Below are 13,633 nucleotides of genomic sequence, written 5' to 3'. Positions count from 1 at the left end.
CACACACACACACACACACACACACACACACACACGCCTCCACCCCCCTTTCATTCCATGTTCCCCTTTCTTTTCAAGCACAATGATATGGGACAAAAGTTGCGTTTTGCCGCTGTCACAACACACACTTAGGGTTCTCGTTAATAATAGGAATCAGGGGCGAAGGCTGACTTGTTTGACAGGGTAATCAAAATGAGATGGGACCAGATAGGGCCTGGAGATATCACACTCACACATGTCACAAGAATCTTACTGGCACTGGAGTGAGGCGGCAACTCTGAGTTGTGAATGAAAACAAATCCTGAATTCATGTTGTATGCATATATTCAACAGCTAAAATAATAGGGAAAGTATTTCATTAAATAGTTATTCTAACTAACCTTAAATTTAACTTTAGATTCGAACACACGAATACCAAGGAAAGAAGCAGAGATGTCAGTACTACAATGGCATTTTATACCAGACAGCCGAAACACTTTGGTAGAGCATGCCAATTATTAATTTTTTATTTCACATTTGGCTGTTTTTTGTCAAGCTTCTCATGGCCAGGAGCCGGTGTCATAATCGAGGTCAAGCACTCGCAGCGGTCAAGATATTATTAGGAGTTGATTCCCCTCACATCTGTGAGGTAGACTCGACCAGTGTAATAGTTAGCTTACATAATCAGCGAGTGTGGTTGCTTATAACTGTGGCTCGAAAGGGGTGAACAGGGTATGTGAGGCAATGAAACAGTTTTGACTGCTATGCACATGTTTCCTTCAACTCTATTGGTAGACTCTTCCAGCCTCACTTTAAGCTTACTTAATCAAAGCTTGTGATTGCTTATGGGGTGGCCCGATATGGGCGAGAAACGGTTTTGAAGGTTAGGCATAGTCTATTGCTCATTGGTGATAATGAACGTCTTTTTACATTTGATTTATGAGGTGTACGTCTATGGGTGAATTTGACTGCGACAATGTTTCAAAATTAGGAAGGGAAGCAGTGCTTATTTGATTATATAGATGCTTCGCCTCTGTTAGGAATTAATCAACCCCCCCCCCAAACTACAACATTTTAAATGATATGATTAACTGGAAAATCAACCAAATGTGACGTATTCTTTTACTGCTGAAATGATCTAAAAAATCTATCCATTTTGGTTTTTCCTCGTTCCCCCAGCTGTTCGTATAAGCTTTTCTAAATATAGAGACAGTTGCTTCCACCTGGGGACTTAATTCCCGCGTCAAAACCCGGTCCACCTAAAAGTCTGCTTTTATCGTGTTACATAATTTTCTGTTTATGATTTGCTTGTATAAGAACCTGTTAAAATAAAGCTGCTTTAGAACCCGTTCGATATGAAGGCAATAGGGCCTACATTTTTCTTACCTGCTTTTCCATATCTTGAGCGTGCAAAGAGGACCTCTTCAAAACCGGATCAGTAGCCTCTTAACTCAATCTGTCTGAGTACGCCACAGGTGGTGTACGCGGAGAAGAAAAAGAATTGACCCCCCCCCCCCCATGCACCCTGTCCCCACTTGTTTAAAGCGCACCGAGTCCACAATAGACGCTGCCAGTAGAAGAAGCGACGTGATGTCGTAACTGACGTAACTGATAATGTGCAGTCAGTTGTTAATGAATGAGAAACAGATGAAAAGAGGGTTGGGGTGTTGGGTTGGGTTTTAGTCAAGGACCTTAGAATAACCTATTTTTGTTATAGGCCTCCTCCTTGTTAAGTGTAGCTTAGTGGACGACGAAATCTTTAGAACGCACATGCTCAACACAGAGCATTTCTCTTGTCATGCCGAACAGTGCAATCGTTTACTTGTTTTTGACGGGTAAAATCACGTTCTTCCCTCTCGTGGTTAGGTGACCGATTGTCTTATTAAAAGCGGACATGTTCTCGACTGTTTTTTCCTTTAACTCACGAAGCATTTCGATTAATGCTATTTTATATCAATTATATGGCCAATGCTATCAAATGAATGATAGATCTAATGCCACGGCTGTACTGTCGCGTCATATTCACCATGAAGACGCCTTGGTTCTTATACTTGCACCCAATACAACGCACACCTCTAAGAAATACCATATATGTATATATTACGTCACGTTTTTTAAAATATTACATATTTATTATATATTAATGGAGAGAGAGAGAGGGATGTGATTTAAAATATATATAATAATCTTTTTAAAGGAAATCGATCTCGATCTCTATCTTCCTTCGGGTGTCAGTATCACCTATGGGTCAACATTTCACCATAGAAGAAACAATAGACAAAGGAATCCAGCAAGTAGTAGCTGAGCTGTACTCCTCAGAATCTGCCTACGAACTCAGTCCGCCTAGAAACCCACTTTTTGTCTGTCGATGACCGTGTTCTTAGATGGAGACCATTTTAATTCTCCGACAATATTCTGCAAGCAGGGTGTTTCAAAATCTTTACACCGGCAAGTAACAACAGGGAAATGGGAAGTAACTCTCGTTCACTAGGCCAAATCTATAAAATTATTATTGTGAGCAATAGATCTACACTGTTTGACGTTTCCGCCCGGTATTATTCTCGATAAGGAGGGGCAAACAAATCGTTGGCAACAAGCTCAGAGGTAAGATGATATTGGCGAAGTGAGCCGCTGATTCCTGGGTAGATCTAGATCTAGATCTAGATTTAGATCTAGATTCTTTTGTTCTTAAAGTGAAACGAAGACTATGGATCTAGATTTTAAGATTAAAATTATAATAAGATAAATCTGCAGCCACTGCCACTCTGAAACTGAATTTGCCTTGTTTGTAAACGCGAAGATTGTGTGTAATTTAAAAAATTATTATTTTTTCCAGGGAGGCCCCCCCCCCCCCCTCCCCTGAAACCACCCATTAACACTGACAGGGGCAGGGGGGCTAGCCCCCTGATACGCCCCACTATCAGGAGGGCAAGCCCCTCTGAAACACATGCGATTAAACGTAGAAAGACACAAACTATTTTTACCCTCTTTTAGGAAATTAGATAAGGCGCCCATCTTGTTTGACGTCAGACCAGGATATCCCTCAGATCACGTGACTAAGTATAGCCAACTGCATGGCACCAAAGATGGAAGTGTCTATATGTATATATGATGCTTAATCTACACCTTTCTCTCGAAAGTTCTGATGGCTGAGTAGACAGCGCGTCTGCGTTTGAAGTTGTGCAATGATTTCTGGAGCGGTTTGATCCCGGTCCAGGACAGTTTTTTTTTTCTCTTCTCCTCCTCCCGACTGACCAACAGTCCCTTAAATTATAGGCCTAAATTGGGTATTTTTTAACTTTCCCTTTCGTCTCACACTTGGCTACCAGTTGTCCATTTTTTACTAAATATTGATGCGCTGAACACGAATATCAACTTCTTTTCCGTCGTAAATTAATAGTTTTTGAAATAATTGATTATTCTTATCGAGATAAACGTGCTTTGGACCAATTGGGGGGGGGGGGGCATGATGCCCCCTGTTTTAACCCATTATTTGATCTTTTACAGTTAGATTCGAAGTTTTCCTGAAAATAACTGATTTGCGACAGTTTTAGTGGCTTTATGTGCGATCTGCAGCAAACAGTACAGCAGTTTGACCCCTGAAGCAGTGCTTCTGTGTGCGGGAGTGAAAGTTAAAATTTACCCTAATTTGTAGAGCTGCGTTGAAGTTGTTGTTTTAAAAAAAAATACTAGTGATTAAAAATGCAGGAGGGGGGGGGGGGTTTGCTAGATCTAAATTTAGATCTAATCCTCCTGCGTCTTTACGGCAATTTTCGTGCAGTTTATAGTGTCTTTATGTTTACCGTGTTTCTATTTCAAGCATCAGCGTTCTTAACTCTTTGACTACCAAGGCGTTTTCCAAGCTGTGACCAAGGCATTTCTTAGTCTTAGAATTTCAGAAATACCCCTGTTCTTCTTTTGTGTCTGGTGGGCGTAATTCCATCTGGAAGTCAGACATGTACCAAAATGAAGGGAATTGAATGTAGAATATTTTTAATCTAATAAAAAAATTGAAAAAAATCATAAATCCAAACAAACATGGGAGGTAAGTGAACACAAGATGAAAAAAATATAAAAAATAACAAAATATTTCCAACTTACATTTCTCACAGTGTATAGCTGCTAAATCCAATCACTTCATGACTTAATCATACTGAAGTATATTCAATTGTCTCAAACTGGGCCAAGTTTCATGCACAATGGTCAAGTATATACAAAGTTGGCGCACTTTTGGTGATATCACTCACAATGAAAATAAGAGAAAAAAACGCTGCACACACGCCCCTCTTTGCAAATCTTCAATCTCATCGCAGTCGCTGCTGTCCGACTCATGTCTAACTTCATCACCTCCTACATCACTATCGGAAAGTACTGACAGTTCTCCATCAAACTTTTCCAGGGCTTTTGAAGCAGAAAAACATTGTGACGGGGGGGAACCTGATGGGTTATCAGCCATTTTTCCATTGCTATGCGTGTAAATTAATTCGAGCAACACAGGGCGGGTAAAAAACCCAAGAAAAAATGCCAAAAAAACAGCAGAATAAAACACAAAAGGCGCTAAATTCCTTCACTGGTTGACTGATGTATGGTAAGCACAGCAGTTAAAAACATGAAACGAAAAGGTTGAGTCAAATTGTGGAAGGGAAAGGGAAAGAAAAGCGCGAGCCGATAATTCGGCTCTTGACCACGAACTAGGAGGTTATGGAGTCGATAGATCGGCCCATGGTAGTCAAAGAGTTAATCTTACTCAGTAAGTTACTCTTCTGAGCATCAACGATCTAAATCTAGGAATTCCGAAATGTTACCGAAAACACGTCATTCCATGGGTATCCCAGGAAGTGATGACATCACAGTACTAAAATTAGCAGCCAATCAGAAAGATGCGTCTTTTCTATGTTTAACGGCATGTCCCCTGAACCCCCCCCCCCCCCCCCCCCCCCCACACACACACACACTTTTATGGCTGGGGCGCATTAATACACATGTAAACATGGTGGGTCCACCAAAGTTCAATCTGGCCCCAAAAAAATTTTCCTACAAAAAAGGCAGAAAAATATTACTGACTAACAGTGAGTAGTGTTCACTTAGCCTGCAATATATGGCCACTTTTGTGACATTTTGTCCTTAGCTATCACTTCTTTTTTTATGTAAACAAACGGGAAGGCAATCTCCAAAGAGCCCCGATTAAATCAAGTTACTGATTGATAATTGAATTGATTGTAGATCTAGATCTAGGTCTAATTGAAATTGTAACTTTTAATATGAAGAAATGGGAAGCTAGATAAATGTAAGTCTCGAGATTCTTCCTCTTACCAAGTCTTACTCTTTTAAAGGCTAGGAGGCAGGGATTAAGTGTAGGTTCTAGACTCTTATCCAACGTGAAAAGGTGAACCCTGCAACAGATTAGTGCCAAGACTTTAGACTAAAAAGTTGAGTAAAAGGGTAGACTCCCCTCTATAATAACAAACAATGTTAACACTTTGCAGTCATTCAGCCATTAGTACAAGATTGAAGATACCCCATCTGGTCACCCAGCCAGGAGAGTGACTGCAACAGACTTCTCGGGCTTGGCGTCAGGTCACGGGAACGGATATTTTCAACGGCGTTATATTGCACTAAGTGACCGCAAAGTGTTAAGTTAAATAATTATTTACAGAAGAGGCTCAGTCTGTCTGACTTGCTTTCTAGTTGACTTGTGCTAGAAGTTATTAGGACTACCTTAGTAAGTTTCAAAAAGTAAAACGGCAGCTTTCAATTGAGCATAGTGTTAAAAGCGTCTGTGTATGACTATCCCTTCAATCCAACATGAAAAGTTAATTGCAATTATATTGTACCACCAGGTCCACCAGTAAAAAATTAGACATGGAGACTAAGCTGGACCTCCTTCAAACTGCAGTCGTATTGTTTGCTGCAGATCACACATAAAACCACTAAAACTGTCGCAAATCAATTATTTTCAAGAAAATTTCATTCCTTACTGCAAATGATCAAATTATGGTTAAAAACAGGGGCCAGATTTTTTTTTGCTTCTAGGGGCAGGCCCTGAAACCTGATTGGTCCAAAGCGCGCGAAATACTGTGCTGTTAGGCTTAATAAAGTGTGATAGCTCAATTAAAAAACCACCAAATATTTAAGAAACTATTAATTTGCGATAGAAATTAAGTTGATATTCGTGTTCAGCGCATCAGTGTGAGACGGTAGGGAAAGTAAAAGCTTCATTTTCATTTGTCAAAAAGTCTAGTTTGATATTCAAAAGTAACTTTCATCGTGGCAATCAATAGATTCACATGATATATTATATATAATAATAGTAATAGTGCCTTTAGATAGAAAACAAGTTTCTATGTTATTTTCTTTCATTTTGTATCTGATTAACAATGGAAAAGTTAAGTAAAATAAGATATTTAGTACATAGGTGGTCTTTGAACAGTGTACCTCCACTCTATCCTTGTGTAAAATATAAGGATCTCAACTCTGAGTAGAATGGATCATTCGGAATTTGTCTCTGGGGATGTGATGTGATGTTCATTAACTTTTCTTTTTCTTTTGCCTCTATCTTGGCTAAAGTTTTCATGTAATTATTTTGATATTTCTGACAAACCGCATTCTACTGAAATTGAAAGATTAGTAGGAAGTGTTAAGGTGTTGTTGTTTTTTTGTAAAAGGAAATTGAAATCATGACTTGTTTCCGTTGAAACAAGTGTACTTACATTGTATTTTACTTTCCTCTTTTTTTTTTTTCAGTCTTGAAATGAGATAAGTCTTTAACAGAAGTTGCTTGTGCATTTGATTCACGGAGCAATTAAAAAGCCATCATGAGCTCTTTGAGATTCCACCAGATTAAAGCCTTTGCACTGGGCTGGTTAGCCTATGCTTCAACTTACTTCCTGAGAAAACCTTTGGGTGTGGTAAGTTTAATTCCTGTCTTTTTCTTTCTTTTTTTAGAGATATAATCTGATGATGAAGTAAACAATTTAAAAATGAAATTTAAAATTTAAAAAAATAATGCAATGCATACATACATTTGAAATTGATAGAAAGAGCCCATATATGTAGATTTAAAATGTGGCAAAATGTGTGTATGTAAAACATGCTTGCAGAATTTTGATGTTAATAGCAGGAAAAAATTGGTTTATTTACTTTGTGTTTTGTTTTTTATTTTAAGTTTCCTTTTTATAAGACCAGAACATTTTTTATTTAAATACTACTTTGACATTTTTATTATCGATACTTTAAAAAATTAATTAATTTGTAGTACTATTTTTAACAGTTTGTTTAAAAAAAAGAAGTTAATTTTCTTTTGTTCCATATTCCCAGATAAAGGCAGATCTCCAGAGGGATTTAAGTTTCTCCACGTCACAGCTGGGATTTCTGGACACTGCTCTTCTACTACCCTATGCTGTTATGCAGGTAAGCATTTTAAGGAGCTTGATTTTTTCAATAAATTTCAATAAATGGCTTTTTAAAAACTTTTAGTGAAACAAATGTGTACATTCTTGGTGAAAGGTACCAAATGACGCATTTTGAAGAATCCCTTTTTTTTTCATTTTCATGTACGGAGATAATTGTGAAGGGTGCTGACAAAATGAGTTACTTCTCAGATTCGAGCCCTATGGAAATCGCTACATCACACTTATAGGTGAAGTTTTACAATTTATAAGTATGAAATAATAAAAACATGATATTCTTAAAGATTATGGCATCAATAGAAAATCTACAAATTTAACCCAAGTGTCGATTTTTAACCCAATATTTCCATTTGTGGATTGCGAGAAGTAACTCATTTTGTCAGCACGCCTCACAATTTCTGAACAATATGCTTAAAATTTTTAAAATATATCTTCAGTAGTTTTTTAGATATGGGTGATTTTGTAAAGCAGGGTACAGTTCAACAAAGTTTTGAGAAAAACTGCTTTAAAGTTTACCCTTTGTTTCTGCTTCAAATAGATAGATCTACGCTTCGAGGTCACCTGACAACACATTCACTACTCACAAACTAACTTTTAAAAGCAGCTAAGATAAAAGAAGAGCTTACGTCTTTAAAGCAAATTCACCACCACCTTGAGCAAGAATGTTCAAGAAATAGATCTAGGTTTGCGCAGGGCAGAAATAGGCGATACAAGTTTGCTCTCTAAAAAAGCGAAAGGATGTATGAGCAAAGCTTCGCTTTGTTTACATGTTCTAGATATTCATGCGCACTACCCGCTATTAGAGAGGGGAGAGAATGATCTAAATTTTGGTATGCATTGATGCATTGTGATTGGGTCGACTTTATGAATGGACAAAAGAAACCATCTGCAGTATGTACTCGGAAAACCAATTTTGTCACTCTTTTTTGGGATTATGCAATATACCTCATGTTAAAAAACATCTTTATAATGTATTTCAAAGTAAAAGAAAATCAAGTCCCTGTAAATATTGATATATTAATGGCTAAAGCATCCATTTTTAATGGAACTTAGTTTTTGTCAAAAATTCTATTTTTGACCTTTGAAGCCTGGCCTGATATCTCAGTTTGAACAATTGCATCTTTTGGTACCTTTCACCAGGCATGCTCACAAATCTTCTTCCGCTATCCTTTGGTACTGAAGGGGAAATAGTCTGTCTTTGGGTATTCTTCTTAAGTACAGCTTTGGTGATAACATTTGGGATGTCATAATTATTTATTGTAATTTTAAAATATCTTCCTTGTTAAAGACTAAATATTGTTGTAAAAGTGAATACAAAAATAAAACATTTAATTAAGTTTTGGTCTCAAAATTGCGGTCAATTGTATTTAGTTAGGTAAGTGTATCATTTTTGTAAAAAAGCTTGCATGATTGAAATAGGAAGGTACTCTTTTATTTCATTTGGATCATTTTTTATTTCTTTGAACAGATGATTCTAGGACCCCTTGGGGACAAATTTGGGGCACGCAAGACATTTGGATTCTGTTTAGTGCTTTCTGGAATGTCAATGGTAAGTTTTTTAGTGTAAACATAAACTTTTATTTTAGCGTAGAATGGCAGTTGGTCACCAAGTACACATGATGCCAGCTGTGGTTCATTGTTCGTGTAATATTCCTCAATATTTCTACAACAGCACAGTGTAAGTACTCGTTGATTTTGATATGATAATAGACAACCCATTTTCAATTGCACTTTATGGACTATTTTTGATGCAGGAGGAATAATTTTCTTTTATTCAGTTTAGAATAACCAATGCAATTGAACTGACTTTGTTTTGTATGGCCTCTCTTTTTCTCATGTTTATTCCATGCTTGTTTTTGTTTTATAAGACACCCGATTCTGCAAAGGTCACTGAAACTGATTCACAGCTGCTGTTTAATGCTTATCAAATAACTATAAATCTAATTCAAATATGCTTGTATTTTTATGCTTTTAATCTTTAATACTAATTTTTGTTGTTTTGTTTCTGTGCTTTTACAGGTTTTCTTTGGCAACTTCAGTAATTTCTTTGTCTTTTTTGCACTCCTGTTTCTCAATGGAACAGCTCAGGTAAAATCTAATTTTTATATGTCTTATAAAATTTATTCGCTGAATTTTGAATCAGAATTCATCTTGAGGATCTTGATGAGAATTATGATTTATTTTTACTACTCATCATGCAAACATGCTTCATGGTTTTATAAATTATAAATTAAGGAGAGCTAGAAGGACCAGGTCTTTTACACAAAGGTCGAAGTTTTAAAAGCTGTTACGACACTGGGGAGATTTTTTATTCCTCTTTACAAAAGTTATATCCTTGTCACATAATACGTGTGGTTCACAATGAGTGTCTGATTATATGAGCAGTGTTGTTCATCTGTCATCATTATTTTTTTCTTTGCAAGTCATCCTAGTGTTCTGTTCAGATCAGATGACCCAGATAGGATTTAGTTTGCTGGACTATGTCAATTGCTCATGTATCCCTTGAAAGGTCTACTTGTTCATTCCATGTTAACAGTATTTTCTTTCCTTTCTTAAAATAATGTGTCCAAAAATTCTTTTTATTAAAAAAAAACTTTCTTGTTAGTGAACTGGATTTCATGCTTGGGCAGTACAGAACACATGAGAATCTCCTAACATTTCTCTTTTTGTTAACATTTATGCTCTCTGATGGTTGGAGGATGCCACAGTGAAAATGGTCTTTATCACTTTTTTTAGCATATAGTGTTACTATTTGACAGCGCAATATAACGATTGTTTTGTTCATATTTATGGTTCTTTTAACTGACACTCCGATATATTCTGTCCACAGTCACAGTGTTGGCCAAACTGTACCAAGGGTTTACTCTGCTGGTTTTCAGACTCAGTCCGTAACTCTGTGTTTGGCATGTTTGGTACATGTGCCTTTGCAGGGGGAATTATGGGCACCATGATAGCGGTATGTGACTCATTTAAAAGACAATTATTATGAAACTGTGTGTGCCGTTGGTCAGAAGGGTTTCAAAACTATGATGCTGACTTTTAGTAATTCGCCACAAGGCTAAAACATGGTCAAATACAGCCATGTTTTTACAATGTTACATGTTCTCATTAGGAGGAAGTCTGAATGACAGGAGAATTAAGTGAATGCTTTATTTAATTTGATGTGTGTAGTATTTACAGTTAATGAGCGAAAATTTTATCAACTGTTTGATTTCTCGTTGCATGTGATTGATATAGTCTCAGCTGTGCCATTTTCTTGTATGTTGTATGGATCTGTGGAATTAAAGTAAAATGAAAATGTGATGCTTACATCAACCTAAAAAATTACGTTTCTGTGTTGATATTCGATTTTACATCGTGCAAATATTTTTAGTGTACTGAAAGAGCATACTGTATATACTTTCATAGGATGAAGAGGCTATGAAGATAATGATTTCTGAAGCATAACAATATTACTTCTAAGGGTAGCTTTGCAACTTAGATTGTTAAAATAATGAATGCCTCATTTTTACTACTAGCGTATTTTTGATTTTGCTCTTTTTATATGTTTTCTATGTCTCTCTTTGTGTCTCATCCAGGTCTATGTTCAAGCTAATCAAGGGTGGCAGAATGTGTATTTCTGGCCTTCTATTTTTGTGGTGAGGACACTTATATTGTTGTGTACCTGTGGTTTTGTGGAGCGTGATCATTTAATCTGATCTTGATTCTCCGACTATCTTAGACTGTGTTGTGTTAACTCTAGATTCTTTATTTATTGTTTCTTGTAGTCATCTTTCTAATCTTGTCGGTTGATTATGCTTTGGTGGTGTTGATGGTCTAGGGTAGGGGCTAGACGCTAAGACTGTCAACTGTAATTTCGTGGGTTTGAGTCCCACCAGGGGCTCGACGTTGTGTTTTTGGGAAAGGCACTTTACTCAAATTTTACTCACTTGGTAACTGGCCAAAGTTGGGGAAATATCTTGTGAGTTTGTTAATGTTTTAGTGTGTGTAATCTTTTTGCACCGAATGCTTCCTGAGATGCGGATAATGTTTCTGAGTCATGTCCTAGGGTCTGCTAGGGTGATAATAGTTGTAAAGCGTTACATAAATGCAATTATTATTCTTTTGATTATTATTGATTGAAAATGATTTTGTTTACTGAAGGAAAATATATCCTTGTTGTAAATTTGAGCTTTTGTCAGCACACTATAAATTTATGTGTTTGTGTGTTTGTCTGTTGGCATCTTACTCTGCCTGTCCTTTTTAATGTAATTTCACCTTGAACAAAACTTATCATTTATGGAAAAAATAAAATGAGATAAAATAGATCAGATAATACTTTATTGATATAGCGGTTAGATGTGTCGATATTACATGTAGAAGACAGTGAGTTCGATTCCCATGTGAGGAGAATTGTTGTTGAGAGTCTCTGTCTGCTGGGATATTGTATCTCTCTCAATCCAGGTTGACTCTGACGGCAGGGCAGAAGCTGCCCGCCTCCTAAATGATCTAAAATAGGCTTGATGGTGGCATGAAAACCTTCTACAATTACTTTTTTTTGTTACCACGAACAGATGGTGATGGGTGTTTTGGTGTTGATGATGTTCCAGCAACCCGATGAGGTGCAGGCTGAAGTACCAGGAAAAAGTAAGGACGTGTTGGGTTATGAAATACTTTGCTACCTCAGAATTACAAAGTTCTATCTACTCAATAACTAGTTTTGGGAAATCTGACGTCAAGATTTTAAAGTTTCACAATATGTCAAGCTTTTTCGAATGCAATTCTTTGAACACCTTTCTAACGACTCTGAATATTCTTTTGATTTTGATAGAGAAGATAGTGCATTTGCTTTCTGACCTCATGGTCTTTGTAACTCAAATATGTCAGATAGAACTTTGTAATTCTGAGGAAGGAACTTTTTGTGCACTATGTTGTACTTTTCCTTTGACATGCCATAGGTTTAAGAATGTCATAGCTTTGGTTATATTGTGACTCTGGTTTCTTATCCTTGTGCTTTTTACTGTACAGAATTGTTTACTACAGTAAGTTTGTAACCGCCAGTTAATTAAAATCTGTGTGTGGATGGTTGGCGGGTGCTCTGGTGTGATTTGCTCCTTCTTTCCTGTCAAACATCTGTTGTCTTTATCTCTCCTTCTTCTTTTTTGTGTTTTTTACTCAACTAAAACTCACTCCCGGGGTGGTGCTACTGACTGAAATGTCTGTAGGCCATTACCAAAGGGGGGACTTTAACCATGTTCTTATGCACAGTAGAATTCTAATTGCAAATGGACTGATTCATCAATGTCATGCTCATAAAAGTGCTTGAACTGCAACGGGGAACTGCTGCTTTTTCTTTCCTAATCCTTACTATCGCCATTTTTCCTCTACTTCTTTTGTATGTTTGTCACACTCTTGTGACCCGCTATTTCTGGGGCGCCTTGATAGTCAAAGCAGACTTTGTGCCGTTGAAGCTAGAGAGGTGAGCAGAGTGAGCCTGATTCCCTGTAAAGACTTCTCTGTTGATATCCACCCCTTGGCGCTCATATGACCTTATGCAGTTGCGAGCGCCATAATTTAAAACCTCGACTAAAGCAGAAAAAGTAAAATTAAAAACTAAAAATCTGTAATGGTAATGGATGTCGGAGTGGGTCACGTTTTCTTCTTGGTAGATATTGTAAACATTGCGGTATCCGAGAACTTATCTATCAGATGTAGTGCTTGGCTGAAAGTCAAACAAAATCAAATACCGTAGGTTTTCTTCGCCCCTTTCAACAGATGCAGGACCTCTGAATTTTACTACCATCACCGATTGGACCAAGCCAAATGGATAGGCAGCCTTAAAAACTCCCCAAAAGAACTGAAATTGAAGAATGTGCCTTTGAGGATTTGAACCAGGGCCATCAGTTCCATGGTCTAGCCTGATACCTACTGAGCTAACAGAGTGCCTGTTCTTTCCGTCACATACTTTTGTAGTCTTCTTTAAAGTGTGATGCGAGCTAAAATAGTTGACTATTTTTCTGGCATGTTATGTAAGACTTATTCAGTGTTTAATTTTGTTTTATTAGCTGTCAAAAGTGACACCTTCATTTCTTTTATTATATCATTCTTTTTTAAGACTCTGCATCTCCGACGAAAGGGACCGCAGCGGATGACTCTATGGAAAAACCAAGAATGATAGACTTATGGAGATTGCCGTGAGTATTTTCCGAAGAGATTTGCCCCTCTCTCTCTCTCTCTCTCTCACTCTCTCCCTCCCTCCCTCCCTC

At 37.2% G+C, this 13,633-nt stretch overlaps 1 protein-coding gene across 1 annotated transcript in view; it reads left to right on the top strand.

Annotated features, from left to right (window-relative positions):
- Positions 1 to 2,484: 2,484 nt before the first annotated feature.
- Positions 2,485 to 13,633, top strand: part of LOC101862948 (putative glycerol-3-phosphate transporter 5) — a 23,394-nt gene continuing 12,245 nt past the window's right edge. The window contains exons 1-9 of the mRNA XM_005098709.3: positions 2,485 to 2,583; positions 6,724 to 6,887; positions 7,297 to 7,389; positions 8,857 to 8,937; positions 9,408 to 9,476; positions 10,219 to 10,344; positions 10,967 to 11,026; positions 11,942 to 12,014; positions 13,483 to 13,561. Coding sequence (XP_005098766.1) covers positions 6,795 to 6,887; positions 7,297 to 7,389; positions 8,857 to 8,937; positions 9,408 to 9,476; positions 10,219 to 10,344; positions 10,967 to 11,026; positions 11,942 to 12,014; positions 13,483 to 13,561 — 674 coding nt within the window. The 5' untranslated portion in view covers positions 2,485 to 2,583; positions 6,724 to 6,794. The remainder of the gene's footprint in view (positions 2,584 to 6,723; positions 6,888 to 7,296; positions 7,390 to 8,856; positions 8,938 to 9,407; positions 9,477 to 10,218; positions 10,345 to 10,966; positions 11,027 to 11,941; positions 12,015 to 13,482; positions 13,562 to 13,633) is intronic.

The sequence above is a fragment of the Aplysia californica genome, unplaced genomic scaffold, assembly GCF_000002075.1.
Source record: "Aplysia californica isolate F4 #8 unplaced genomic scaffold, AplCal3.0 scaffold00191, whole genome shotgun sequence".
In the NCBI taxonomy this organism is placed as follows: Eukaryota; Metazoa; Mollusca; class Gastropoda; order Aplysiida; family Aplysiidae; genus Aplysia; species Aplysia californica.
Note: the sequence above shows the minus strand (reverse complement) of the source record. Positions and strands in the feature narration are given on the sequence as shown.